Source organism: Myotis daubentonii, chromosome 3 (assembly GCF_963259705.1).
Source record: "Myotis daubentonii chromosome 3, mMyoDau2.1, whole genome shotgun sequence".
NCBI classification, from domain to species: domain Eukaryota; kingdom Metazoa; phylum Chordata; class Mammalia; order Chiroptera; family Vespertilionidae; genus Myotis; species Myotis daubentonii.
Genome location: NC_081842.1, coordinates 39593892 through 39619833, shown reverse-complemented (window position 1 = coordinate 39619833; position 25942 = coordinate 39593892). Strand labels below are relative to the sequence as shown.

General features: G+C 38.1%; 1 protein-coding gene across 7 annotated transcripts in view; it reads left to right on the top strand.

Annotated features, from left to right (window-relative positions):
• PEX5L (peroxisomal biogenesis factor 5 like) overlaps positions 1-25942 on the top strand; it is a 334455-nt gene that overhangs the window by 141079 nt on the left and 167434 nt on the right. For 3 of the 7 annotated variants that reach the window (XM_059687108.1, XM_059687107.1, XM_059687104.1), the window contains exon 2: positions 23073-23144. The exons of 2 other annotated variants lie outside the window; for them this stretch is intronic. Coding sequence is in view for 4 of the 5 variants with exons in the window: in XM_059687107.1 (XP_059543090.1) it covers positions 23073-23144 (72 nt within the window). In the remaining variant the exon portion in view is untranslated. Of the gene's footprint in view, positions 1-21233; positions 21533-23072; positions 23145-25942 lie in introns of those variants that run through there. 2 more of the 7 variants (XM_059687103.1, XM_059687105.1) reach the window with 2 other exon arrangements.

Genomic DNA, 25942 nt, shown 5'->3' with positions numbered 1-25942 from the left:
TGAAGAATAGACAAAGCACAGAGGATTTTTAGGGCAGTAGAAATATTCTTTATGGTATTATCATTCTGGATGAATGACATTATACATTAGTCTAAACCGTAGAATGTACAATACCAAGAATGAACCCTAAGATAAACTGTAAAGTTTGGCTAAATATGATGTGTCAGTATAGGTTTAGCCTTGGTAACCAATGTACCATTCTGGTTAAGTGATGTTGATAATGGGGGAGGCTATGCATGTGTGGGAGCAAATATATGGGAAATCTCTGTACTTTTCAATTATATCATGAACCTACAACTACTCTTAAAAAAAAATAAAGTCTTAAAAAAATGAAAAATGGGCAAAATATATGAGAAGACACTTCATCATGAATTGCTGACAAACTTAGGAGTTATAATATTCAAATTCACTAATAGCCAGGTAAATAAAAATTAAAGAAGCAAACACATGATCTCTGGAAGAACATACACCAAAATGTGAACAGGGAGCTCTGGGTGGTGGTTTTATTAATTTTCATTTCTTTCTTCATCTTACCTATGTTTTCCACAATAAACATGTGTTGCTGTTGTAATGACAAGGTTTGTGTGTGTTTTTTAAGTGCTATTCATACCCAGTAGATATGGTCATGCAACTTTTTAACTCATTTTTTCCCACCACTAGAAGAGCCAGGTCAAGAACCAGGTATTTCATGAAGGCTTCTCAAACAGTTCCATCCCATATTCTTCTTCACTATTTTGGACATTCTTGTGCATTTATAGTCTCCTTCACAGTTCATTACTTGTACTTTAGGTGCTTCATTTTTAGAAATTTTATTTATTTAACAAATAGTTATTGAGGGTTTCAATACTACACAGGACCTCCTCATGAGTAGGGGCCATTTGTGACACTTCCATTGCATTGCCTGCCTTCCCTCCTCCAGCTCTGGCCTGAAATCAGTGTTTGATAAACACACAGTGGTAGATTTTTCTCATCTGCATAACAAATACCTATTGACAGCCTACTATGCATGATAATTATGCTACCTACCAAAAGGAAGCCTGATAAAGAAGAAAGAACACTACCCTAGAAGACAGGCTCTGGCCTCAGCTCTGTCATCAACTAGTTCTGTGACCTTAAACTGCTGCTTAGTTGGGGGGCACTGGCTTTAGTCTTGCCATTTTTAATTATTAGCTGTATAATGGAACCACCTAAGAAGTGTTTTTAAATGATTACTTGCCGGGGTGTTATCCTGCATCTAGGGTTCAGGAATCGGGAGAAGGGCTGCAAGTAAATTAAACAAACTAGACATAAAATATAAATTTGGAATACATGGGGGAACCAGATGGAGCTTAGCTTTTGTAACTAAGTTCTCTCTGAATCTCCGCACCCAGGGCTTTTTATTCACACATTTTTGCCCTGAAGCAAAGCAAACACACAGATCAAAGGTAAAGTTTTGTAAGCAGTAAAGTATCAGGTTGGGGGAACTGCCTTCAGCTGTTCAGCTGTTGGCCAGCAGCAGGTAATAACATGTAGATTTTCAGGTTTGGGGAAATGCCCTCAGCTGTCTGGCAGTAGGCAATAATATATATCTTCAGCCCTGCTGAAGCCTCAAGGCTCATCAACCTTTTGAAGAACTTGCATTTATGACCTGCTGGAATTAGCCTCCAGCAATTACTTTTTAAAAGTAATGCTGATGCCCAAGCCTACTCTGGACCAATTGTATGAAAATACCTGGAGTGGGACATGGGCATCTGTATAGTTCCAACCCTAACTCTTCTTGGGAAAGCTACCTACCATCTCTTTTCCTCACTTTTCTCATCTAACTATGAAGGTGATAAAGTTCTTATATACCTACAGTGAGAACTAGATGAATAAATATATGTAAAACACTTAAAATAGCCTGACCCATCATAAATACTCAATAAATGTTAGTTATTATTATTACTTCATAGGGTTGTCATGAGAACAAAATGACTATAAATGTTGAATAAGTCTTAAACTGATGAATAAAAGAACTTTGCAAACACAAATGTGCTACTCAAATATAAAACATTTGCAATCAAATATTTGCAATATGTAGTATGTAGGTCTGAATAGCACAGAAATTTGAAGTTAAATCTTACATTGTTATGATGTCAAGCACAATAACTGTGCTTAATTACAATTTTTAAATTGACTTGGTTGCATTTTAAAAGATCATGATGACCAGAAACAATTTGGTAAGGACGATTGAAACTCTCTTGACAATACAGTAGAATAGGAAATTTGGGGAAATAGCTTTATTCTAGACAGTGATATTCTGGAGGAAAGGGCACTGGCGTTATGTAGTTTTGTCTCCTGGGTGTTGTACAGTGACTGGAGCACATTAGGAACACAATCAATAGAAGAAAGAAATTGGGAGGTGAGGAAGTCAAATTTATAAACCCAAAGGAAAATATTAATGGGATATGTTCTTAAGAACATACAATATCTGCCTTTTAAATTTTTTATTTTGAACAAGTAATTTAACCTTTCTGCATGATTCCACTATTTCATCTGTAATATTAATGTTAGCGTATGAAATACTCTAACTGTTCTACTTGATTTAACACACGTTAGTGCATTTTGTTAAAAGTTAAATAACTTTTAGTAGTACAATGATGAAGAAGATAACAGAGAACTGGAGGGGTGCATTGGTTGGGATTAATTCAGTGGTTTCATCGATACAACAGTGTTACGTAAGCTGGGATATGCAGATCCTTGTCGGCCAAATAATTACCTTTAAATATTTACTGAGTGCCTGCTCTGTATCAGAAACTGCAATTGGTGCTGGTTGGATAGTCAGGCAAGTACAAGCCATGGTCCCTGGCTGCAGATAGTAGATGGAGCCAGGAACTTAGTTCTGTCCCGTGGCCTTGGACTCGTCTCTGTCACTGAGTTCTGCTGGTTTCCTGGAGGCCTGTGCAGAATATGCCAGCAAATGAGGTCACTTCAAGACTAGTGCCAGAAAAAGCATTCCAAGCCCATCCTTCATTCTTGCAACATGATATGCATACTTGTCTTTTAAAGTTTTATCTTGAGAGTGGCATTTTACTGATTTTTTTCAGTAGAGAATCTTTCAAAATATCACAAAGAATATGCATCCAAGTTTATTTCTATATAAACACCAAATTGCCAAACCCTAGCAATTCCTTCCTTTTTCTTATATCTTTCAGACTTGTTACCTGTGATTTGGCTGCTATCTACACTGTGTCTGCACTTTTAACCCCTTCAATATATTCTGTACCTTGTGACCTGATTAGTTTTCCTGAACAGGTGATTACACATACACTTAAAGACCACCAACATATTCCTTCTTGAGAAACCTATTATCACATTCCAATTTTAACTACTTGTATTTGTTGCATTAGAACGAAGATTTGTTTGGTTGGTTATTAAGAAACTAGAGGCCTGTTGCACGAAGAGATTCATGCAATAGGCCTTCCCTTCTCCTGGCTGCGGACACCGGTTTTCCTCCAGCACCTGGGACCCAGGCCTTCACTCTGGCCAGAGCCACCTTCCGTCCTCCGTCTTCGCGGCCCCAACTGGAGCCGCTTTCCATCTTCCATCTTCACTGCTCCGGCTCGCCTTCAGTCTTCGCTCCGCCGCTTGGAGCCTATGTATGCAAATTAACTGCCGTCTTTGTTGGCGGTTAATTTGCATATCATGCTGATTAGCCAATGGGAAGCATAGCGAAGGTACAGTCAATTACCCTGTTTGTCTATTATTAGATTAGATACTGTTTGATACAGAAGAAGTGTACATGGCAGCTTTGTGTTAGAATGAATCTTAAAATCCATGAGGCTTAGCCCTGGCTGGTGAGACTCAGTTGGTTAGAGCATCAACCCATGCACCAAAGGGTCATGGCTTTAATTCCGGGCCAGGGCATTTATCCAGGTTGCAGGTTTCCCCCTGGTTGGGGTGCATAAGTGGAGTGGGGTAGAAGTGACTGATCTCTCTCTCTCTTTCTCTCTCTCTCTCTCTCTCTCTCTCTCTCTCTCCTCCCCCTCTCTCCCTCTCCCTCCCTTTCTCTCTTTCTGGAATCAATGAAAAACATATCCTCAGGTGAGAATTAAAAAAATATTTATGAGGCTTAGTTTTGTTTCTTTAATTAACAATGGTCCTCTTTCTTAATCACTGCACAATGACTAATTAACTGATTTCCCAATAGTTTAAAAAGAAATCATAGAATTAACAGCATTAAAAATTATCTAGTACAAACTCCTACTTTGAAAGTGGAAAAGCTGAGCTCAAAAGAGTTAAAAAGAAAAAAGTGATAAAAACAAGGCTAGAACCCAGATGCTGACACAGACCAAAGCCCTCCTCTACCTACTTTCCAAATCGACCATCTGTAGTCATTCTTTTCCTGTCTCCTTAATATTTTGCACCATTTCTGAAACATACTGTAAAAAATCCAGTTTGTGTTAAAAGTAGATGGAACAAAGAGGCAAACTTCAGAAGGGTCCACAGCAAAGTGCTCACTGCTGGGCTCCTGCCCCACTTACTTGGCAGCAGCACCTGAGTTCGGTTCAGTTGGCTTGGGGGAGAGGACGGCGGGGGGGGGGGGGGGGGCGGGTCTGGGGGCATTAAACCAGAGCTCTCCTTGTTGCTTGGTTTTAGGTTCACAGGAAGCAAACCACCAAGGGATGTTCCGATGTACCTATGAACTGCAGCTAAGCCACTCGGGGTCTTAAAATACAGCTCTGCTGGGTTTTCTCCGTGCAGCATTCTAAAAGTTGACACAGCAAGAATTGCTTCTCACCAGATTCTATTTTTAAATCCCAGTCCAAAACAAAATTTTAACTGAGATTTTTCTGAGGCGTCTTTGGTGAGTCTTACCATCTTGCTAGAAAGATTGCTTAGTGGTTACACACTGTCAACTCAAACTGTTAGAAGAGAGAAGGAAAGAAGGAAAGGAGGGAGAGAAGGGGAAGAAGGTGAGAGGAAGGAGAGAAGAGAGGGAGGGAAAGATATCAGATCATATGAGCTAATATTTATTGAGTGTATTAAATGTGTCAAATACTTTACATACATTAATTATGTTTCCCCTCAACAGTTCAAGGAGATATTCTGTTATTATTCTCAAGTGAGAAAATTTAGGCATAGAGGAGTTAAAAGAAAACGCCTTGCTTCAATCTATTCATCTAGTAGATGGCAAAGCTGGCTTTAAACCAAGCAATCGGATCTCAGAGACTGACCTCTTACATCTCCACTGTATATACATGAAATGGATGTCTGTCTAAAATTCACTAAAAGGCTGCTGACTTTTCTTGAATTTTTGTTTTTATACTTACTCAAACATGCACTTTTGCATTATAAAATCCCAACTTTCAATCAAATGGGGGAATACACTGGAGGCAGGGGGCTGAGCTGAAAAGCTCCGATTCGGATTGGTCAGAAAATTTCAAGTTCTAAGTCTGCTCTGCTACTTATAGGTTGTGTGACCTTGGATACGGCCCTGGGAAAAAGTCCTAAACCTTTAGGGCTTTCCATTTCCTCATTTGAAAACTAAGAAAATTATAAACAAACTCATGGTAATATTAGGAGAATTAATAAGATAACGTACCTAATATAGTCTTCATTATAGTGAATAGCAACCCATCTTCCCCAAGGTTATAACAAATTGAAATGTTTAATGGGTCATTCTCATTTTATTACTATTGCAAAAGTTCATATATATGTATATGAATTCACATAAATATACGAATATATATGTATATGTATATATGAAAAAACAATTTGAGATTGTTCCTATGAGAGCTAGCTAGCTATTATTATCATTATTATCTTATTAGGTATTAATGTGTACATACAGTATGTTGGGATCAATATACAAAGATAGTGAAATTAATGCCATTAATATTCCTTTGCTAAAAAAAAAAAAAAAAAAAAAAAATACCTCCTCCAGAAACTCTTACCTCCCTAAACTGCCAAAACTTGGCCCATCTTCTACTTCCAAGCCCAGCCAAATCTCACCAGCATTGCCACTGCACATCATATGGTTGAAGGGCTCTTCAGGAGCCACCAGGAAGTCTGACTTGTGCTTTCACATGTGGGACCTCTTTTTAGCCCTAGTGCTGTGTCCTACTGCCTCTGCACGTAGGGCTCACGCACATGGTGCATCATTCTGAAGGGACCGCCTGGAGAGAAGCTCCAGGCGTGAAGCCAACAGGACCAAAACTAGGAAAACAGAGAGAAAATAGGATGTAAAGTTGGCTGTCCTTGCCTGGATTCTCAAGGCTTGTTATGTGGCTCTAGTAGTCTGAGGTGGGGACAGGGAAGAAACCGTTAAAGGTGGTGATGTCCAGCAGCCACTCAAAGCTCATTTGGATCAGGCCTGCAAAGCAGAGAAGAGTGACGTGTTGACTTCTTCCATCACCTCTAAGTTTGAGCTTCGAGCAGTGAGTTAAGGTGACGTCAATATAACCATCTCTAGCTTCAGCCTGAGAAAGGCTGCATTTCTCTTGTGGTTCAAGCCTGCGATTGTTCTGAAGCTTTTTCGTAGTCTGTTCATCTATTTCTGTCTTACTGACTGAGCCCTTTCATACTTGACCTAAGAGTTGGATGAAACCCAAGCTACTCTGGCCTTGTACAGGGTTACACTGATATGCTGAGTAAGAAAAATATTAATAACAGGACCTAATATATACTAAGCATTATTTCACATGCCTGGGCATATATTATTTCCCACAATCCTTACATATAGGCAGAGGAAATGGGCTGGGAGAAATCAGGATCCTTGACCAAATTCTAAACATATGTCAATACCCAGCCCTTGTTTCTATTGTGCAAGAGCTGATGTCGTCCATGCTGATATAACCAAAAGGCTATTTTTTCCATCCAAGGATGAAAGAAGAGCACAGGAACATAAGGTCAGCAGACCTGAATTTGATTCTGTGTTTTAGCACTTTCTGAATGGACAAAGCACTTTTTCTATCCTAGAACCTATTTTCTCAGCTATAAATAGGAAGAATAATACCTACCTTCATGGAATTGCCTAGGGAAAGTAAAGAACATAAACCATGTATAAGTATTTGTAAACTCAAAAGCTATAACCATTTAATACAATTCAGATATATACTAAGTAACAATGCAAGTAATCATAAGACTAATTGGATAATTTTAACATGGGATTTTCCACCAGAATCAAAAAGAGATAACTTGATTATGTTTATTATTATTAAAATAAAAACTAATTTTTAAAGGCAAATTGTTCTACCACCTCAGAATAAGTTTACATTCTTCCTAGTATAATAGTGGTGTTTAAAATTTTGTCTCAGCACCCCTCTGTACTCTTAAAAAATATTGAAGACCCCAAAGAGCTTTTGTATATATGAATTACATCTATTGGTACTTACCATATTAGAAAACTAAGAAAAAAATTTAACTATGTACTTATTAATTCATTGAAAAATAGCAATAAAATACTCAGCACATGCGAGCACCAAAACATTTTTTAAACTGTGTTTTCAAAAATATAGACATTTTATTGAGAAGTGTGGCTTTGTTTTACATTTTTGCAAATCTTAGTAGAAAACCTTAACAGAAGAAAATTGAATTCTCATATCTGCTTTTGCATTTAATCTGTTGCAATTGTTCTTTGGTTGAAATGTAAGAAGAAAAATTCATCTTCACACAAATATACAGTTGGGAAAGGAAGGAATATTTTAATAGCCTTTTCAAATAATTAGGATATTCTTAGATAATTCACCAAAACTCGACAGATGTTGTCCCTTAAAATTGAGTAGCAATGTGGAAGCTGAAGTGATATCAATGAATGTGGTGTACTTTTCACATTCAATCTATTGGTTTTTCTTACACTTTGAATGGATCTTTAACTTATGCACAGTTTGGATAGCATGCCATGTATTGATCATTTAGAAAATATTGGTTCATTGAGTTATTCATATCTTCCAAATGTTGCCATACTTCATTATACAATATCAAATGCCTCATTAACATCACTGATCTCATCAGAAACATCTTTAGCTATTGGGCAATTATCAAACTCACAGTGGCAGATACAAGTTTTCCAAAATTCTGTCATTGAAAACTTGAATTTTGACAACAAATATTGTTGGTTGCTTTTCTTAAAATGAGAGTTGTTTTCAGGGGGGTGAGGGGAAATGCTATACTGCAAAAATGCCATATTTCCAGGTTTGCATAATCATAGTTTGTCAGTCATTTTTTCAAGTAAATATGGTTCTTGCATTTATTTTAAGGTGTCAGTTCAGTTCCCAACTAGTGCAGATTGGTGCCATCACCTTAATCCATACTAAGACACAGTTTTACCTACGGCTGCTTTTGCACTATCCATGCAAATGTCAACACAGCAAAAAGGTAAATGACATCTTAGTGCTATTATGCAAATAGTTTTTGCAGACCACATGAAAGAATCTCAGAAGCCACCAGCTTCTCCAAACAACACTCATGTACTAGCATTATCTCTCTCTCTCTCTCTTTTTTAATGTTTTTATTGATTTTTTAGAGGAGAAGGGAGAGGAATAGAGAGATAGAAACATTGATGAGAGAGAAACATCATCAATTGGCTGCCTACTCCATACCCTGTACTGGGGATCAAACCTGCAACTGAGCATGTGCCCTGACTGGGAATCGAACTGGTGACTCCTCGGTTCCAGGGTCAACACCCAACCACTGAGCAACACCGGCCAGGCTCGCATTGCCTCTTAAGTGTTACCTACATTCTTCGTTCTGATGGTTTTCAGTATTTTTTAACTTTCTCAACAAAAATCTGCTAATAACTTGGTTATGTAAGGTAGATGTGGATGTGCATTAGTATGAAAAATATTTACAGTATGTTGTTGAGTAAAAAGAGTAGTTTAGTGCTTATGCAACCATCCCATTTATGTCATAAAAATACATATTTATGTATATGTGAATATATATTATACATACAAATATGTGAATGTCGTGTATATAATTTTTTGGAATGGCATCCATAAGAGAAATAAGAGGGGTTAGGAATAATAGGAGTAATTAATTTTTCTCTTTTTGCTATAAGACAAAATACACACTTCAGTACTTAAAAATGTTACTTTAGTGTTTTTTTATAAGGATAAGCTTCTGCTTTTATAATTTTAAAAAAGCTTTTTCTATTTGGGGCACTGTACGATCGATTGCAATGTAGCTGTTCCTGGCTATCATCTCATTTTAAACCCCCCTCATTTGCCTACCCAGGACAATTTTATAAGAGTAAAGGAGTTTTAAAAAGAGTCTTTAAAGTCTATTTCTACTTCCAAAGATGCATTTAAAGTAATTGAGTATCAGCCACCCTTCCATCTCTCAGTACTCTTTTATCAATACACTTTGGGGTATTAGTCAAAGTTTGCAAGGACTCTTCAAAGGAACCCATACAGGGCTCTTAAGTTGATATGAGATTCATACTCTTTATCAATAAGTCTTTCTCATTGTCTCTTTAAAGTTTTGTGATTACCTCCCTAGTAGAAGCATCTAAGATTTGGGGATTTATTCCTAAAGAGAAAAAATGAAAAGATTTGAACTGCCGATAGAGGACACTGTCAGTAGTCATCTATACTCACTGGAACGCTTGGTTCTGGAGCTCTGAAGTTGGCCTATAGGTAGCTGGACATCCTTCGATGTTTTGCATGAAACTTGCAATTGTTTTTAAATATTAATAACAAAAGTTATTAAGTAGCAAGACACTCCAAACAAACTTTGAGCAAGAAGATAAATATTGTGTTTGATTACCTTCTCACCTTATGTTACTCCAGCTTTTCCCATTATTAAAGTTTTATTTTTTGACAAGTGAAAAACAAATGGAGCAACTGTATGTTTTTTCTTAACCCAGCTCTCTAAATATGCCCTCTCAATTCTCTTAAAAGCACATTAGCTTTGATAATATCCCAAATACACTTGAGTAAATACATTTCCTTTTCAATATTTTATGCTCCCTGGGCAGTTTAGTTCTTAGGTTCGCATAAAGAATTCCTGTTGTTGATTTTCAAAAATCACAATAAAGCCTTTTAGATGCTCTGTGGCACTGAACAATCTCACATTGTATCTTTGTAAAACAGACTCCCTTTGTTTTTGTCCAATAGCAAGAAACAACAAGAAAAGTTTAGATATTGTTTTAGGACTTTGTAGAGTACAAAAGTTCATATCCTTCACTAAGTGCAAAGTTTCTGGCTATGTCAGTCAAAATATATTATCTCTCTTCGTTCTTCTCTCTGTCTCTCTCCTCTCTAATTACCCATCTCTAACTCTGAAAAGTTTTTTGTTTCATTGAATTTTTCCTAAAATAATTTTACATATTACTAAGTTCGGTGAGTCCCTAGAATGTGTCTGTTGGAGGGCCATTTGCTGCTCATTTAATTCCTGACTACGGAACATGTGGATACTGTTATCACTCACTGTAGCCAGTACTGAAAATGTAATTTCATGATATACAAAGTGATGAACTAAGCATGTCGTAATAGAATTGGTGCGTGGTCAGCTCTCTCCGCTTCTGGTTAAGGAGCTCCACAGCTGTCACAAACCAACATTCGGTAGCCCCCTCTTCTCTCCTTGACTGCAGTCCCCTTTCCTCCCAACCATGCCCCACACTTAGCGAGTGGGCTTCTTGAAGCACAGATTAAACCTGTGCAATGGCTCCACATTGCCCTGAATACAAAGACAGAATTTTCAAGACTCTGCCTTCCTCTCCAACCTCACCTGGGACCATTCCCCCAAATCCCACCTGTTCTGTAGCCACACAGACGTCCTCTCAGATGTTAGAAGGCTCTGCCATCTCTTACCTTGGGTCTTCCCTCTGTGTCATTCTTTCCATACCTACTCCCCAAACCCCTCTGCTCCACCTGGATGGCTCCTACTTGTCATTAGGATCTCAGTCTGGACCTTGACACAAAGTCGTCCTTTCGCCTCCTTCACCTCCCCAGACTCCTCTGTCATAGGCTCCTCACATTTTTATAACTGCTTGTTTGACTACCTCCCTTCCACAGTTAGGCCTCAAGCCTTGTGAGAGCAGGGGCCACACCTGCCGAGTATGCCCCCGAATTCAGCACATTCATAGTAGGTGATCAAAAACACTTAAGCAGTGGTTCTCAACCTTCCTAATGCCGCGACCCTCTAATACAGTTCCTCATGTTGTGGTGACCCCAACCATAAAATTATTTTCGTGGCTACTTCATAACTGTAATTTTGGTACTGTTATGAATTGTACTGTAAATATCTGATTTGCAGGATGTATTTAGGCAACCCCTGTGAAAGGGTCATTCGACCGCCAAAGGGGTCATGACCCACAGGTTGAGAACCGCTGACTTAGAGGATGAAAGAAAATAGTCCAAAAATATGGCAAAATCTGTTTCATTATCACCTTACACAGGACACCCAAGACTCTTTTATGAAAATATTCAAATGTTTTGAATCTATAAAATGTGTTAAAAATAAAAGTTTAGTAATACACTTTTATTATAAAGTATAAAATACATAAAATGTTTAAAGTGTAAGAGTAAAATGAATGTACTTCATACGCCAAGGAAAAATAAAATTACCATATTAAAGAAGCTCCCTCAATTCCTTATCTCATCACCAAATAAGGGAAGTTTTATAATTGTTTATTTTTTGAAGACCATTTCTTTCTAATCAGCTGATTAAATCAGCTGGAATTTCCTATTTAAAAAAAATCAACAAACTGCCAAAAATACCAGGTGTATTGGAATGTATTTGTGATTTTTTTTTTCCAGTAACACATGTCATATTTGCTGAAAATGTCAGAGGTAACCCATTACCAATTACTAATTTTGTGATATAACACATAATCATATTGACTAAATCTAGGATCCCAAGTGCTAAAAGGGGACCATATAACAACAGGAAGCAACCATTATTCTAAATTAATACAGTTTTGCCTGAACAAATACATGAAATATTTCAATGTCCAATATTATCAGACGCACAATTTCTAGACATCAAACCCCTTTTTTACCTGAGCCAAGGATTCACAGAATATTTGAGCTCAAGTGGTTGGTGGCAATATTTGATATAAATGAAATTGCTTCAACTTTGCCTTTTACTATCTTTTCCCCATCATTAGCAGCAATATTCTCTATATTAAGCAAGGTGTTAGCTGATGTCTATCGTAAAGTAGTCTATGTGCTTGGCTATGTCCTCTGGACTCTGCTGTTTTATTCTTTTAACGGATTGTCACATGTCCAGCAGATAAATGATCTGTCTGGGGCCCTGATCTTTCTTGCTCCTATAAATCCTCTGCTTAGAAAAGCTCCCTCAACAAGCAGTTGCCCAGAAGCCCTTATCCACGAAGAAGATGGAAAGGAACCCTAGACCTGCCCACCCTCCAGGGATTGCCATGACTTATCTGTAATGTCCTCAGTGAACCTATGAGTCATTGGAAAAAAGGGATGAACAAAAGAAGCCATAAGGAGACTGATGGAAAAATGATGAGAATTAGGATTCTTGAGGTGACCAAAGCCTTAGGGAGACCTCAGAGGTGAGAGCAATGAGCTATTCCTCCAGGAAAATCATCACTCTGAGGAACAGGAAAGATTTATTTTCAACTGCCATGGCTGCATAAAGATCCACATGAGAAAAAAATCCTCTAATGCTATTGGAGCCATCATAAAAAAACTGGTTATAAGTCAATCAGTCGCATAGATGTAGCTTAATGGTAAACAACTTTAACCTTTTGCATAGATTCTATGGCTGAAATACAAATTTTGGGTTGGCTCTTGTCAGAAACAAAATGTCATAGACAAATTTTTCTCAAGCACGTTTCATAGTGTCAAAGCAACGTGCGAGTTTCGAAAAGGTATGAAAATAGAGGCTTAATATACTTGGGAAACAGGAATGCTTATCGAAGCAGCTAGGTTGGTATTTTCCCCCTTTCTTTTTTATTAATACGAAATATAAAGATGCCTGTTTGCTTTCACAATGGCATAAAATTATCATGTTCAGATCAATTGTTATATAGGAAGTCAGTGACAGGTGTGCAATGCCAGGTGTACCCACTGCCGGGGAGTGTTGGGGTCAGTCCTAGCAGGTCCAGGGGTTCCCAAAGGTGTGGACGGAGTCGGTGAAGAAGGAATGACACGGAGACAGCATTCAGTTGATCAGCAGCCTAGCCAGGTTCTCTAGCCAGGCTCTCCAGTCAGGTTCTCCAGCCAGGTTCTGGCCAGGTTCTCCAGTCAGGTTCTAACCAGGTTCTCCAGCCAGGTCTGTCTCTATTCCCCTGTTACATCTGTATTTATACCAGTTGATTTTAATACTATCCATTCTATTCCAAAGGTTAGAGCGTTTGTTATCTCCACTCCAAGGTCACTACTCTATTGTTCTGTTAAGCTACAAGGAAGTAACTGAAGGAGATTATCCTAAATAAAGATTATGTCGCTTAAGCATGATTGTTCATAGTTAAAGTGATTAATTACTCACCTGGCACTTAATTAAGGGGTTTTATTCCCTTCCTTAGTCCTTTTAATCCCTAACTCCAGAGAAAAATCCCCATCTGAGGAAACAACCTTTCTCGGAGAGGTGACCTTGGTTAAAACACATAGGGCTAGAAGGGGAGCAAACATATTAAGAACAGTATGCCATATACGCCAGGTCCCTTGAAACATATGCTGTGCAGATGTTTCTTCCCTGCAGCGACTGTGTCAAGCAGCAAGGATGGACCGGCTTCCAGCAGGGGAGAGGGAAAGGGAGCTGCTGGCGAGGCCAGTGGTCGTCACACTTGAGTTTGAGATTGGGGTGACACGGTTTCTGCCCTGTCTTGTAGGACCCACATGTATAAAAATAAGAAATCGTTTCAAAAGGGATCAGAAGCAGAACACCAAGTAATAGTTTCAGTTTTAAATACTTGTAGATTAGTTCTTGTTTTTCTCCAGCTGCAAAGATATAGAATACATACTTTACTCTTTGTTTCATTTATGGGGAGGAATGGGGACTATTTTATGTGATAGTAGTCTTTATTTGCTATGTCAGGATCAGAAATAATGTCTGTTCTCTCGGGCTCCTTACCTATCCTACACGAACAACCACCCCTGCCCTGCTATCTGAGTGATCACAGGTAAAAACCACCATGTGCGAGTCACCTTGCCTGCATATAGTACCAGGACCACATAATGCCAAGAAACCTGGTAGTTTGAAATACATCACTTTTCAACCATTATTGTCATCAGCAGGCAGAAAACAATTTTTATATAACAGCCATTGCATGCTCTGCAACTGCATTTACAGCTCTAAGAGCCAGGCCTATAGGAAATGAGGAGGTGATTTTTGTAGAGACCAGAACCTTCCAGATGAAAGAATTGGACTCAATTTTTCTGTGAAGAAGGACATTATTTTTTGTTTTGTTTTGTTTTGTTTTTTTCTTTGAATGTGGTTTTGTTTGGTTTGGGGGGTGAGGGAAGGTTAAGAAGAGTTTACTTATTGTGCTCAAAGTAATGTGGAACATTGCTGAATCTGACATAACTGAAAGTTCACATTTTGTTTTGTTTTCTGCCTACTTAATCTAAAAAAAACACACACCCAAGTACTGTTCCTTGGAGCACACTAAGCCCTTTCCCTCCAAGAAGCCATTAGCCATCCCCGCCCTGTCCCGGGGCTTGCCACTGTGTTACATGCACCTGAGATGAAGTGTTCTTACCTAGCCCAGAGCAGAGTGAAGTCTTTGCAGGAAACACTGATGATCAAAGGGTATGAAATGAAGACATGGGGATTAATATCAACTGGAACTGCCTACCACGCCATGGATTTGTCTCAAAAATTTGAGTTGTTTGATCACTTGCTCTTGACTGAGAACTATGAAATCCCAGCCCTTTGATCAGAGCTCCTCTTGCCTAATCCTAGTGATAGGACCTATCCCCAGCGCTCAGTGCTGGAAAAAGTAGCTCACTGATTTGCTTTTCATATGAAAGCTGGAGGGGAACAAATCCTCAACTTGTAGTGCTCTTATTTTGGAAGCCTACTGAACCAGTGGTTTTGCTTTCCTGAGTTTTAAAAGTAAATTAAATTAAATAAACCGTGGAAAAAAGAATATACAGACATGTGACAGCATGCACTATACTTTAAAAATATATCCCAGCAGATGGACAGATATGCAAAAAAGCAAGAATAATAAAATGTTAGTGGTATAATCTAGGTAGTAAGTATACAGGTGCTCACTATACAATTTGTTTAACTTTGCTGTCTGTTTGAAACTTTTCATGATAGAATATTGGAAGAAATATATAAGGTGCACACCTGATAATAAATTTGTATGTTTAAGAAAATGCCATTGCACAACAACATCAGATTGAGTAATTTCAATGGATATTCATGTTGAAGAATTCTCCTCCTTGGGAAACTTGGAAAATAAAAACTACTTGTAAGAAACTTTTACATTCTTTAGGTTATTCTCTTACAGATCAAGGGAAGCCAGCATTTAGGAGGGACCATGAGGCTACAGGGGAAATGGGATTGTGCATCACTGCCATTTTATTACCCAACTAATACGTAAATAGGGAGATCTACGTTCTCAATTAGATTTAGCCTTAAAGTAAAAAAGTTACTCCATATATAGACATATGCATATGACTTAGAACATAATTTAAAATGCATCAACATATTTGCTGTCCTTATATTCCTTTTTTTACTCAGCAATATACCTTCAGAACTGACTTTGATTGCCATATGTCATGTTTGCCTCTGCTGGCCCAAAACTAGAAAATTGCACCCTGTGGCTCTTTTGTTTTACTCTAACAGGATCACTATTGGAGCGGGGAGCACAGCTGTTAATGTCTTTTAAAAGGGAAAAAAAATGTTTTTGAAAAATGCCAGACTTAACAAGCCCCTCTGTAAATGATTCCCCGTAATGATGACATTTCCCCTTCAGAAAGTTGATTTCTTCCAAATGTAAGAAAAATAAAAGATCTGAAATTTGTCCTTTTAGTTGGTAAGGTGATTACTTTCTATCTGAAAGGTCAGTCCAGGCTTCCATCCTAAGCAGGGGGAACACGCAAGCCCGTATTCTAGGCCTTTCAGGAGAAACTCCTCTTTCTCCCTTATGCCTGTTTCTTTGGCTCCTACAGCAGCAATGTTTGTGCCTGTGCTGATCCCATGAGTATTAAAGGAGGGGGGGGGGGGCAGGTGATGTGAGACCAAAATGACGTGATGTCAAAGAACTGAGAAACTTAATATTATAAGGGAGAGTCAAGAGGAAAGGGGCATATTAAATGCAATAAACAAAACATTCATTCCACCTTTCTAGCATGCTTGCCACAAGGGACATAAGCAACAACTGTAGCATGAATCTCCACATTTTTTTAAAAAGCTTTTATTCTTCCAGAAACATAATAAAAGGAAGGGTAAAGCCCTGATCCAGTCATTTTTCTGCAAAGTAGACTTTAAATGTGTCTTTTTCCATGGCAATTTTATGGATCTCTCCAGCAATCACATTTTGTTTACTTTTTTATTATGAAAGAAATGTATTCTTATTTCAAAGAGTACTCCCAGGTACAAAGAGAGCACATAGACCATGCATAATTCCACCCCCCAGAGGACAGGACTTTAATATTTGCTATATATCCTTCTAGGTTTTTGTTCTATAAATATATATTACGTAATTGAAAAATTTAAAAGAGAGACATGCAGTTTTTCTCCTACATGATTTTGTTCTTACTTTCTTGCTTCATGAATTATTTCCCTTTACCCTCTGCCATCTACATTTTCATTTCTTTACCAATTTCTTCTTGAACTATAAACATACTCAATACCTTTACATAAAGGGACAGGGGACTATAGTAACTTTTGCAGCAATTTTTTCCCTGTATTTTTTTTTTTTTTTACAATGCAGGAGTGAAGGAAACTTTCTTTTCTTTTCCCTATTTATGTATTTCCTTTTATCTTTATTGTTGAAAATATTACAGATGTCCTCCTTTTCCCCCATTGACCCCTTCTAGCCCACATCTGAGCCAGACCTTCACCACCTTATTGTCTGTGTCCATGGGTTGTGCATATATGCCTACAAGTTCTTTGGTAATCTCTTCCCATCCACCCAACCACCTCCGCCTTCCCTCTGAGGTTCCACAGTCTGTTCCATGCTTCTATGTCTCTAGATCTATTTTGTTCATCAGTTTGTTTTGTTCATTAGATTCCAAATATGAGTGAGATCACGTGATACTATATTACTTGTCTTTCCACTATCATTCTTGCTCCTTCTCTTCCCCCCCCCCCTTTTTTTTAACTGCGGAAAGAGCACTTACCCTGAGATCTACCATCTTAACAAATTTTCCCTCTTTGTATTCAAGCTTTCCTATGGTAGCTAAGTCCTCTCTCACTATCTTACTCCCTTACTGCCACTGTCTTCATTAATTTACTCTAATCTTGGTTCCACCTTTATGAATTCTCCTGTTCCTAGTTCTTGAAGACTTCCAAAGCACCAAATATAATCCTTACTTACCCTTTCATCAGCATTTGACACTGAGATGAATTTTAGGGATAAAATAGGCAGGTTTGGGGAGTTTTAGTCATAAAGAGGGTCCATGGGGAAGGAAGGCATAGGTGAGGGCTTAGAGCTCCCAGAAGGCATACATTCACAGAGAATAAAAATGGGCCACAGGAGAAGAGGAGAGGAAGACATTCACAGAAGATAAAGAAGCACCACAGAGTAGGGGGAAAATGAAACTTTCACAGAGGATAGAGAAATGTCGGCCAATGGCAGAAAGAGGAAAACTGATTCTCACAGGAGATAGAGAAATGTTACAAGTAAGGGGGAGAGACAGAGGGGGGCACCACATTGGTTTTGAAGCTGATATTCTGCAAAAAGAGTGACCAATTAGAAGAGCATAGGATCATAAAGTGAGGAAGGGACCCAACTAGAGGGGGCAAGAAGGGACAAAGAACTACAGCCTTTATAAACCTTAGAAAAAAAGGAGTTTGGTGGGTTACCCCCTTGGGACCCCCTCCCTACATGGGAGTCTGTATTTGCTTCCAATAAATTTCCGTCCTTTTCACCTATCACCTTTGTCCGTGGCTTCATTCTTCGAATCCATCTGGACAAGGACCCGGGAAAGAAATCACCCTTGCATCCTGCTCAGGAAAACAACCCGAATCAACACTATCCACAATTCTTTTTTCTTTTGACTGCATTCTCCAGGATCTCCTACCTCTCACCACTCCTACTCAGCCTCCTTCACTGGCTTTTCTTTGGCCCCTTCTTTACATTTAACGTTCCCAAGGACTCTGGCCTTAGTCCTCATCTCTTTGACTCTGTTTTCTTCTTTAATGAGTTGGTCCATGTCTGTAATTTTGATTATCCCCAGCAACCCATGTGTCCTACCTTATCTCTCTCTTCTAAGATGTAGACCTGTATTTCCAAATGGTCGACTGGATCTTTCCATGTGGATGAACTTTCTAAAGACACCACAAACTCAGCATATCATCTCCTTTCCCAATTCCTCCTCCCTCTCACTGACACTAGTCTATTCAGTAAATACACCATTTAATAGCTCTAATAGTGTAAATAACAGCAAAGACGTTTTTTAAAATACTTCATACAAACTTGACCACTAAAAGAAATAATGATTGTATTTATTTTGACATCTGTGGTCAGTCACAAATTGCATTTGGGGCTAATTCATACAATTAGCTCTAAAAAAGAGGCTGCTAAAGAATTTGATAAATAGGAATCCATTGGTAATTGTCAAGAATGCAATTACAGTCAATTGCAACCTGATTGTGATTGGTGTAGAATTGAGGAGAAAAGAGCTGTTGCTAGTAAGAAAGGACCACTCTTTCAAGTTTGACAGTGAAGAGATAAGAGAGAGTAAAGGAATGCCTTTAGGGCAGCGATTTTCCACAGTGGCAGGCACACTGGTGTGTCTCAAGAATATTTTTTTTAATTGTTGACATTATCACAGGTTTCCCCCATTCTTCCCCCTTTTATGCCACAAGAATTTTTAAAATGTGCAACACCTGACTATTTAGTCAGAGGCACTGACCTCTTTTCTCTTAGATGTCAATTAAAAAATGACAACAGCCAACACAACAATAGCCATTTGGTGTAAATGAATCAAAATTATATCTTTTTTTTTTTGTCAGATCATCAAAAATATATTTTGTTGGTGTGCTGCAGAATTTTAGTAATTAGTTTATGTGTGCCATGAGATGAAAAGGGTTGAAAACCCTGCTTTAGGGGAAAGCAGATGTGAGGAAGTCATCTTTCAGGACAGGGAAAAATAAACAATTTTGCAGCCTGCAGGTAGGAAGGTGGTGGAGAAGGGATTAAAGAGAGGGGAAATGAGAAGATAGCAACTGAGTACTGACAACCAGGAAGAAGAGAGTGGGAAGGTCTCTGTACTTCTGTGTACATAGTTCCGATGTAACATTTGCTTTAATAAATTGGGCCTATTTATCATTCATTGCAATATTGAATAAATGATAGTAAAAATTTTTTTAACATTTACATGTGATCTTTAACCTTGACATTTATGTTGACATCTGTAGGTAGGCAAAAATTGCAGTTGAGGCAAATTTGTACAATTAACTAAATCATGTGTTCCTTTTTCCTTTCAAAATTTCCTTCATATATTCCATTCCTAATGAGTATGAAGAATCCTTTTAATTCAACCCAGACACAAGTAGTATCTTTCAATTAATACTGTTACTTTTTAATAAAACCCTATTCTAAAAATTGAACATAGGGTGCTTCATATTTCAGGTCTCTATCCCACCAAATTATCTCGTTGTTTTGTTGTTACTTGCAAAATTTTCTGATGTAATGCATTCTATATCTGCGGCCCTATATTGTCTTCCTATGCAGTTTCCAAGTTTTATGGTTTATTTAAGTCAAGTGAGTAAACCTAGCGTTCTGTTCTACTTTTGTGGAGGAGAGAATGAAGGAGTGGGAAGCAAAAGGTAAACAGGGCTAAGGAGAGATGGTGGAATGTCTGCAGAGAGGGGAGCCGGGGTCATTGTCCTGAAGAAAACCACAGATGTGATTCAGGGCTACTAAGAAAGTTATTAGCACCAAGAAGGAACTAGATAGTCCTCCTTCCAGTTACTCAGAAAGGATTTTAGAATGGTGTGGGGAAGATGGGAGATAACGATGCTTGGCCTTTCAGAGATGGGACCCTGATCTCCAGCTAAAAGCTTCTTATAGGGAATGAGGCATTGTCGGCAAATGATGAGTTATTTCCCTTGTGTCTTTCCTCACTCTTCCCATCTCAAAGTCTTCCCTGTTTTAGCTCCACTGCACTAACACTCCCTCCTGAACTGCGCTTAGGTGAGCAGTGCACAAAATCGCTGGCAGGCAGCCTGCTGAGGCTGAGGGGGAAAGGGGCCTTCCCTCACTGCCTCAGTGGCCAGGAGGGGTGGGAGGAGCGCAGGAAGTGATTGCCCTCGGGCTTCTCCTCCCACAGAAGCCCTGCCTCCTCAGGCTGTCAGGCTTGGAGAGTGGAGGGGTCAGCTTTCTTTCTCCTTCTAGTTCAGTCCTTTGGCTTATGGGAGAGACCACGCAGAAAGCGATGATGGAGTTGCTTTCTGTGCTCCACAAAAGTGCTTAGATAGAAGACAGGGACGCCCGGCTGGGAGGAGGGAGGCGAGCTGAAGATTCCTGCCTGGGCTGGCTCATCTAAGCAGGCAAAGTGGGAGCTGAGTGCTTGAAAGAGGATTGTGCTCGCACTAGAAATAAGCAGTAAGTGAGGGAATAACCATCCTGGTGTAGAAAAGGCTTAATCCCCCTGGGGTTATGGGGTGAACTGGGAGATATTGCTTTACTCTAGAGTAAAACTGTAAGAAATCTGACTGCGTACAGTTGTGTGCTGTTTGGAGACTGGAGGTTTAAATACAGAATCAGAGCTCTAAGTTCCTCCTCCCACTTTTGGGAAATGCCAACTTCTGCTTTCAGTAGTTGGGGCGATGCTCTCCTTTCCTGACCCTGCCTCTCGCCAGGAACATGTACTATTATATTAGATAAAGAGCTGGGATTAAATTGGAAAGGTGGGATGCTGGTATTGGCAGAAACTGCAACTTTGAATTATGTTCTATGAATTCAGATATTTTTATATCAATTAGCACTGATTTGCTAATCACAAGGAAGTCTGGGGTGGGGCATTAAAAAGGAAAAGCTGAGAGCTTTTAGGACAAAGAGGCTGAGTAGTCCTTATGTGGGGGATGAGATATAAAAATGCATGTAATTAATAATAGGTTTGTTTTTTTTAAAAAGCATTAACTAGAACAGCAGAGAACATTGTGCTTGGATAAAAATTAGTTAGAAAAGAAGAAATTTTTGTTTCAATGACTTTTTGTGCTAGCCTAAATTTTCACAATGTTTACAAAGACAAGACAATGATTCAGGGATACTTCCATTATTGCCATACATTATAAATACTATTGCTGGGCAAGATCTGTGGTTCTCTGCTCAGCAAGTTCTGGCAATGAAGCCACTGCCTCTGGTGCAAAGAATTCTGGGATGTCTGACAGTGACATGGATGGAAGGACCCACATTCCATCTCTACTTAATGTCCTTTTGTCCAGAAATCGAGTCATGCAAATGAGCTACTTGGTACGTATACAGATCAATATTTGGAAAAGCATTTCTAAACGTTTTGCATTAGAGGGTCTCTGGACAATATCCTATGGCAACCAGGGGACTAAAAAGATATAAAAGCCAAGTGATAGGAAGGAAGTCAGCTTGGTTGAAACCACCCTTGTTCTCTTTGTTTTCCATTAATCCTGAAATGGTTCCTCAAATGAGGACAAGAATAACAATAGAGAGAAGCACTGTGGCCATCTGTTCTGCTCTAAGTGGCCAAATTCATTAATATATGAATGAGACTGTATTTATACAGCCTAATACTTGAAGATTCAGAAATCTCTTTATTACACACACACACACACACACACAACACACACACACACACACACAACACAACCCAGAAAAATAGTAGGTACATTTATTGAGGAGGAAATGTGGAAATCTGGTTTTGAAATGTTATTGGGGGAGAGGGGGAAGACAAGAGTCATGTCCCACACTGTAAACAGATTTATGGCATGTTTCATAAAGGATATCATTTCCCCCCCCAATGAGATGGGGATTCTAATATGGTACAGTAGGTGCAAACATAAGAAACATTTTCAATTCCCTTAATTCTAGTCAATGTAGTTAATACCTAAAGAAGGAATTGTTTTTTAAAAAATAACAACTTTGAAATATAGCTAACTGTATAGCAATTTCTTTTTCTTTTTTTCCTTTTGTTACTGGTCCTCTATAGAGGTCTTTAATTTCTGAAATTAAGAAGAAATATGTCATTTCTGGCATTCCCATCAGCAGGGTATTGCAAGAAAGAATAAAAAAGACTCAAATAAATGATCTTTCTCCTATCAGCACAACAGTAAAATGGTTGTCATGATCTATATCCTTTTCTGATGTTAGAATTTTTCTATGGGGTAGGTAGAAGGAGAATGGTCGTTGGGGGAGAAATGATAAAATGCTAATAAATTCATTTTTAAAGATGGTCTGTACTCTTCTAACTTTTCAAACTAATTCTGAAAGTTATTTATCTTTTTAAAATTATTTCTGAGTTGTTTTTACAATGTTAGTTTTTATCTGATTTATAAGCAAATGTGTAAAATCTAAAGATTTGTTATCTGAGTTGTAGGATACTGGTCTTATTCTTAAAAATATATAAGGGATTAAAATAAAACATTTAATAGTTAAAGTCTTAAGTCTAGTATTACTAACTGCAGTTTTGACCTTTAAGAAAAATGTGCTCCAGACTCTTAAAGGAATTACTTATATTAAAGTATTAAAGAATCTTTTCTAAAACTACAGAGTAAAAAAAAAAAGCATAACAATATTCAGAGAAGAATAAAGATGCAATTTGTATGGAAGAGGCTAAGCAAAAAATACTTAATGAATAATTATAAACCAACAGCTTAACAATAAAACATTTGCTATTGTCCATGAGAAACTGACATGAAGAATAATGTATTATGGCTAGGGAACAGGGCTAAGTAAACTTTATCTTTTAAAAGTATTAAGTGGGATTTAGATTATTAATGGAAACAAACTAAATGATCATTTAAAATTATTCTTTCACAAGAAAAGTAAAGAAAAAGGATATGGAAAACTAAGCAGTGATGAAGACCTCGAGATAATTGTTGATCAAAAGCAGGTAAGTGAATGCTTACATACATTTTCTACTGTTTCACTGTAGAGTTTTAACAACTGAAGCCTTTGAGCATTCAGCCCTGCCCTAATCGAGGAGGCCTGTCTAACAAGATAGATTTGAGAGCTGCTAAGCTTCCCCCCATGATGCCTCTGATCCACTGACTTTTGTATGTCAGGGTGTAAGAATGGTGAAAAATAAAGCAGAACAAGAAAAGAGAACTTTTGGAAAATTAAAAGCCCCCTTTGAAAAATGAATCAAAACAACAATGATAATTTGGTTAGCAAAATAGATTGAAGCAAGAATCAGAAAGTATATTTTTTTGAAAATGAGAAATGCTACCCTTAGTGTAAAACAATGAATATGATTTAGGGAGAGGGAGACAAAAGACTTTAAAAAAACTAAAAAGTTTAAAATATGTCTATCTAGATAGATAGATAGATTACCCAATTTCGTTTCTCAGCTAGTATCCAGTAAATTTAGAGATGATGTTTAAAAAACAAAAATGAAGCTATTTAAGACCTGTAATACTGCCTATAATTTGAGAAACATCTAGCTTGGGTTTTATATGGGCCCATAAGGTGAAATGAAAACTGCTTAATAGACCAAAAACAATGGCACACCAGGTAATGGAAGGTATCCAGCTTATGCCACTGAATTGGCATCAGCCCTTAACGTCTTTGTTAATTGTCGGGGAGACAAGCTAACTGCACATTCGCTTAATGTATAAGTGGCATTGATTCTGAGGGTGATGTAAACTCAGGTGGAGATAAATAATTCAAAGGGATCTGAGCAGATGAAGAGGTTAGAAAGACAGCAAGCTACAGGAAGGCAAGTTGAATTTGGACAATTTCCTAATTGTGCATTTGTTTTGCATCGTGGTGATTGCATTCAAGGAGCAATTGTGTATATTTCTGAAAAGGAAAAATGACCGTCGGAAAATAGCAGCCAGAAACAGTTAACTTAGAGACTTGCTTGTCAGAGCTGGGATAACTGAGGTAACTGAAATGATCTTCTGGGAAAAACTGGCCAAATAACCTCCATAAACAACCTGCAAGTTTTTCTTGCCTTATCTTCACTTTCTGGCTCCTGAATAATATAGGGTGGGCAGAGAGTGTTTGGCCCTGTATTTCTACTTAGTGCCAAATTGTCAGTTTCGTTAATAAGGTAAGTGGGACTGGAGCCTGATTGCTCCACCGGGCTATTAGGTCTCATTTGAACTACGCCAGGATTAGTACTTGGGGCACGCAATCTCCATCTCCCACAGCCTGGCATTCTGATCCGAGGACCGGCCCTACGCGGTGAATGATGCCATTCAGCATCTGATGAGCATATATGTACATGTCTATGCGTTCTCTCTTAAAACAAAAAGTTATGACTTCATTTCTTTCCTAATCATGTGGCAGGTACATTCTTACTCTTTTTTGTATTTCTTTAGTTTCATCCTACACCAAGGCTGCTTTTCTTTCTTTTTTTCTCCCTGAAGTTTCTTTTTGTTTTTAACTGAATTTGGGGGTTCCGAAAACTATCAAATTGCACATGGAGATCTTCGGAGTGGAAAGCCCACGGGAGTCATGGGCTTTATCTCATGGTACCTTCCATAAAACTTACGTTGGTGCGCCCAAACATATTTTACTAACTGTTAAGGAAGCTTCAAAAAATAAGAGAGAGAGAGAGAGAGAGAGAGAGAGACCTACTTTACTGCTTTTTCAGAAAACAGCACTTTCCATACCTGAATCAAAGGAGGGAGAGTTTTATTGGTCCAGTCATTGTTTGCCTCTGTGGTTATCACATTTCCTCCGATGCCATTGTGCCTGTTGGCACCAGCTGGCAGAGACCCAGCTTTGCTGAATCATTCATGTCAAACATGTTTCAAAAATGGGTAATTATGAAGATGACTTGGCATTGGTGTTTGCTGTTGGCTCTAAGAGTAGTTCTTCCTTTTGGGGCAGTTTGTTTAATGTTGATGTTGTGAGTGAATCCCAGGTCGGACCAATGACAGTGTTGCTACCTGTAAGTAAAATATTTGGGAAAACAGTCTAATTAGTCTTTATAATTCTACAAAAAAATTCTTCCTGAATTTAAGAGATCAACATTAAAGGTATGTGTGTAAAATGCATGTTTAATATTGCTTCATCTCATAGATTATATATATTATTTATATGTAATATTATTTTATGTATTGATATATTATATTACATATAATATATATTTTATTTATAGTATATATACACACACTATTGGAGAGGAATCTTAATGTTCAATTTATTCTTCCTATCTTTTCAGAAACAGGCTAGAAATGTGTTAGTCAATCTTCATATAATTGCAAATAGCTTTTTCAGTAAATGGTGCCAAAATTCTAAAGATTTTAAAAAGTAGTTTGAGGCTGTGATGGGCAGAAGTCTACTAATCTCATTAAATCTGTCCTTCAGAAGCTGTCACTTTACAAATGCTGTGCAAGCTATGTGCTATTTTATCAGCCGTGTAAGTCTGGTACTTCCACAGAAAGCCCACAGTTTTGCTTATATAAGCAAATTAATAACAGAAGCAGCACAGGGTATGTGCATTTTGTTCTCCCCGGCTGCCCACATTCGAGGGGGTAAGGGTTATTTCTGTGTTATTTCTGCATAAGAACAGTAATTTTGAAAATGTCTAAAGTTTTATTGTTAAATGGTAATATTGTGCTTCTTTGTAAAATTTTATTGGGAAAGTTTATTTGAGATGCATATAAAACATTTCACAAAAATCTTAGATTAGTGTTGATATCCTCAAATAATAGGTGACATAATATGTAATCACACACA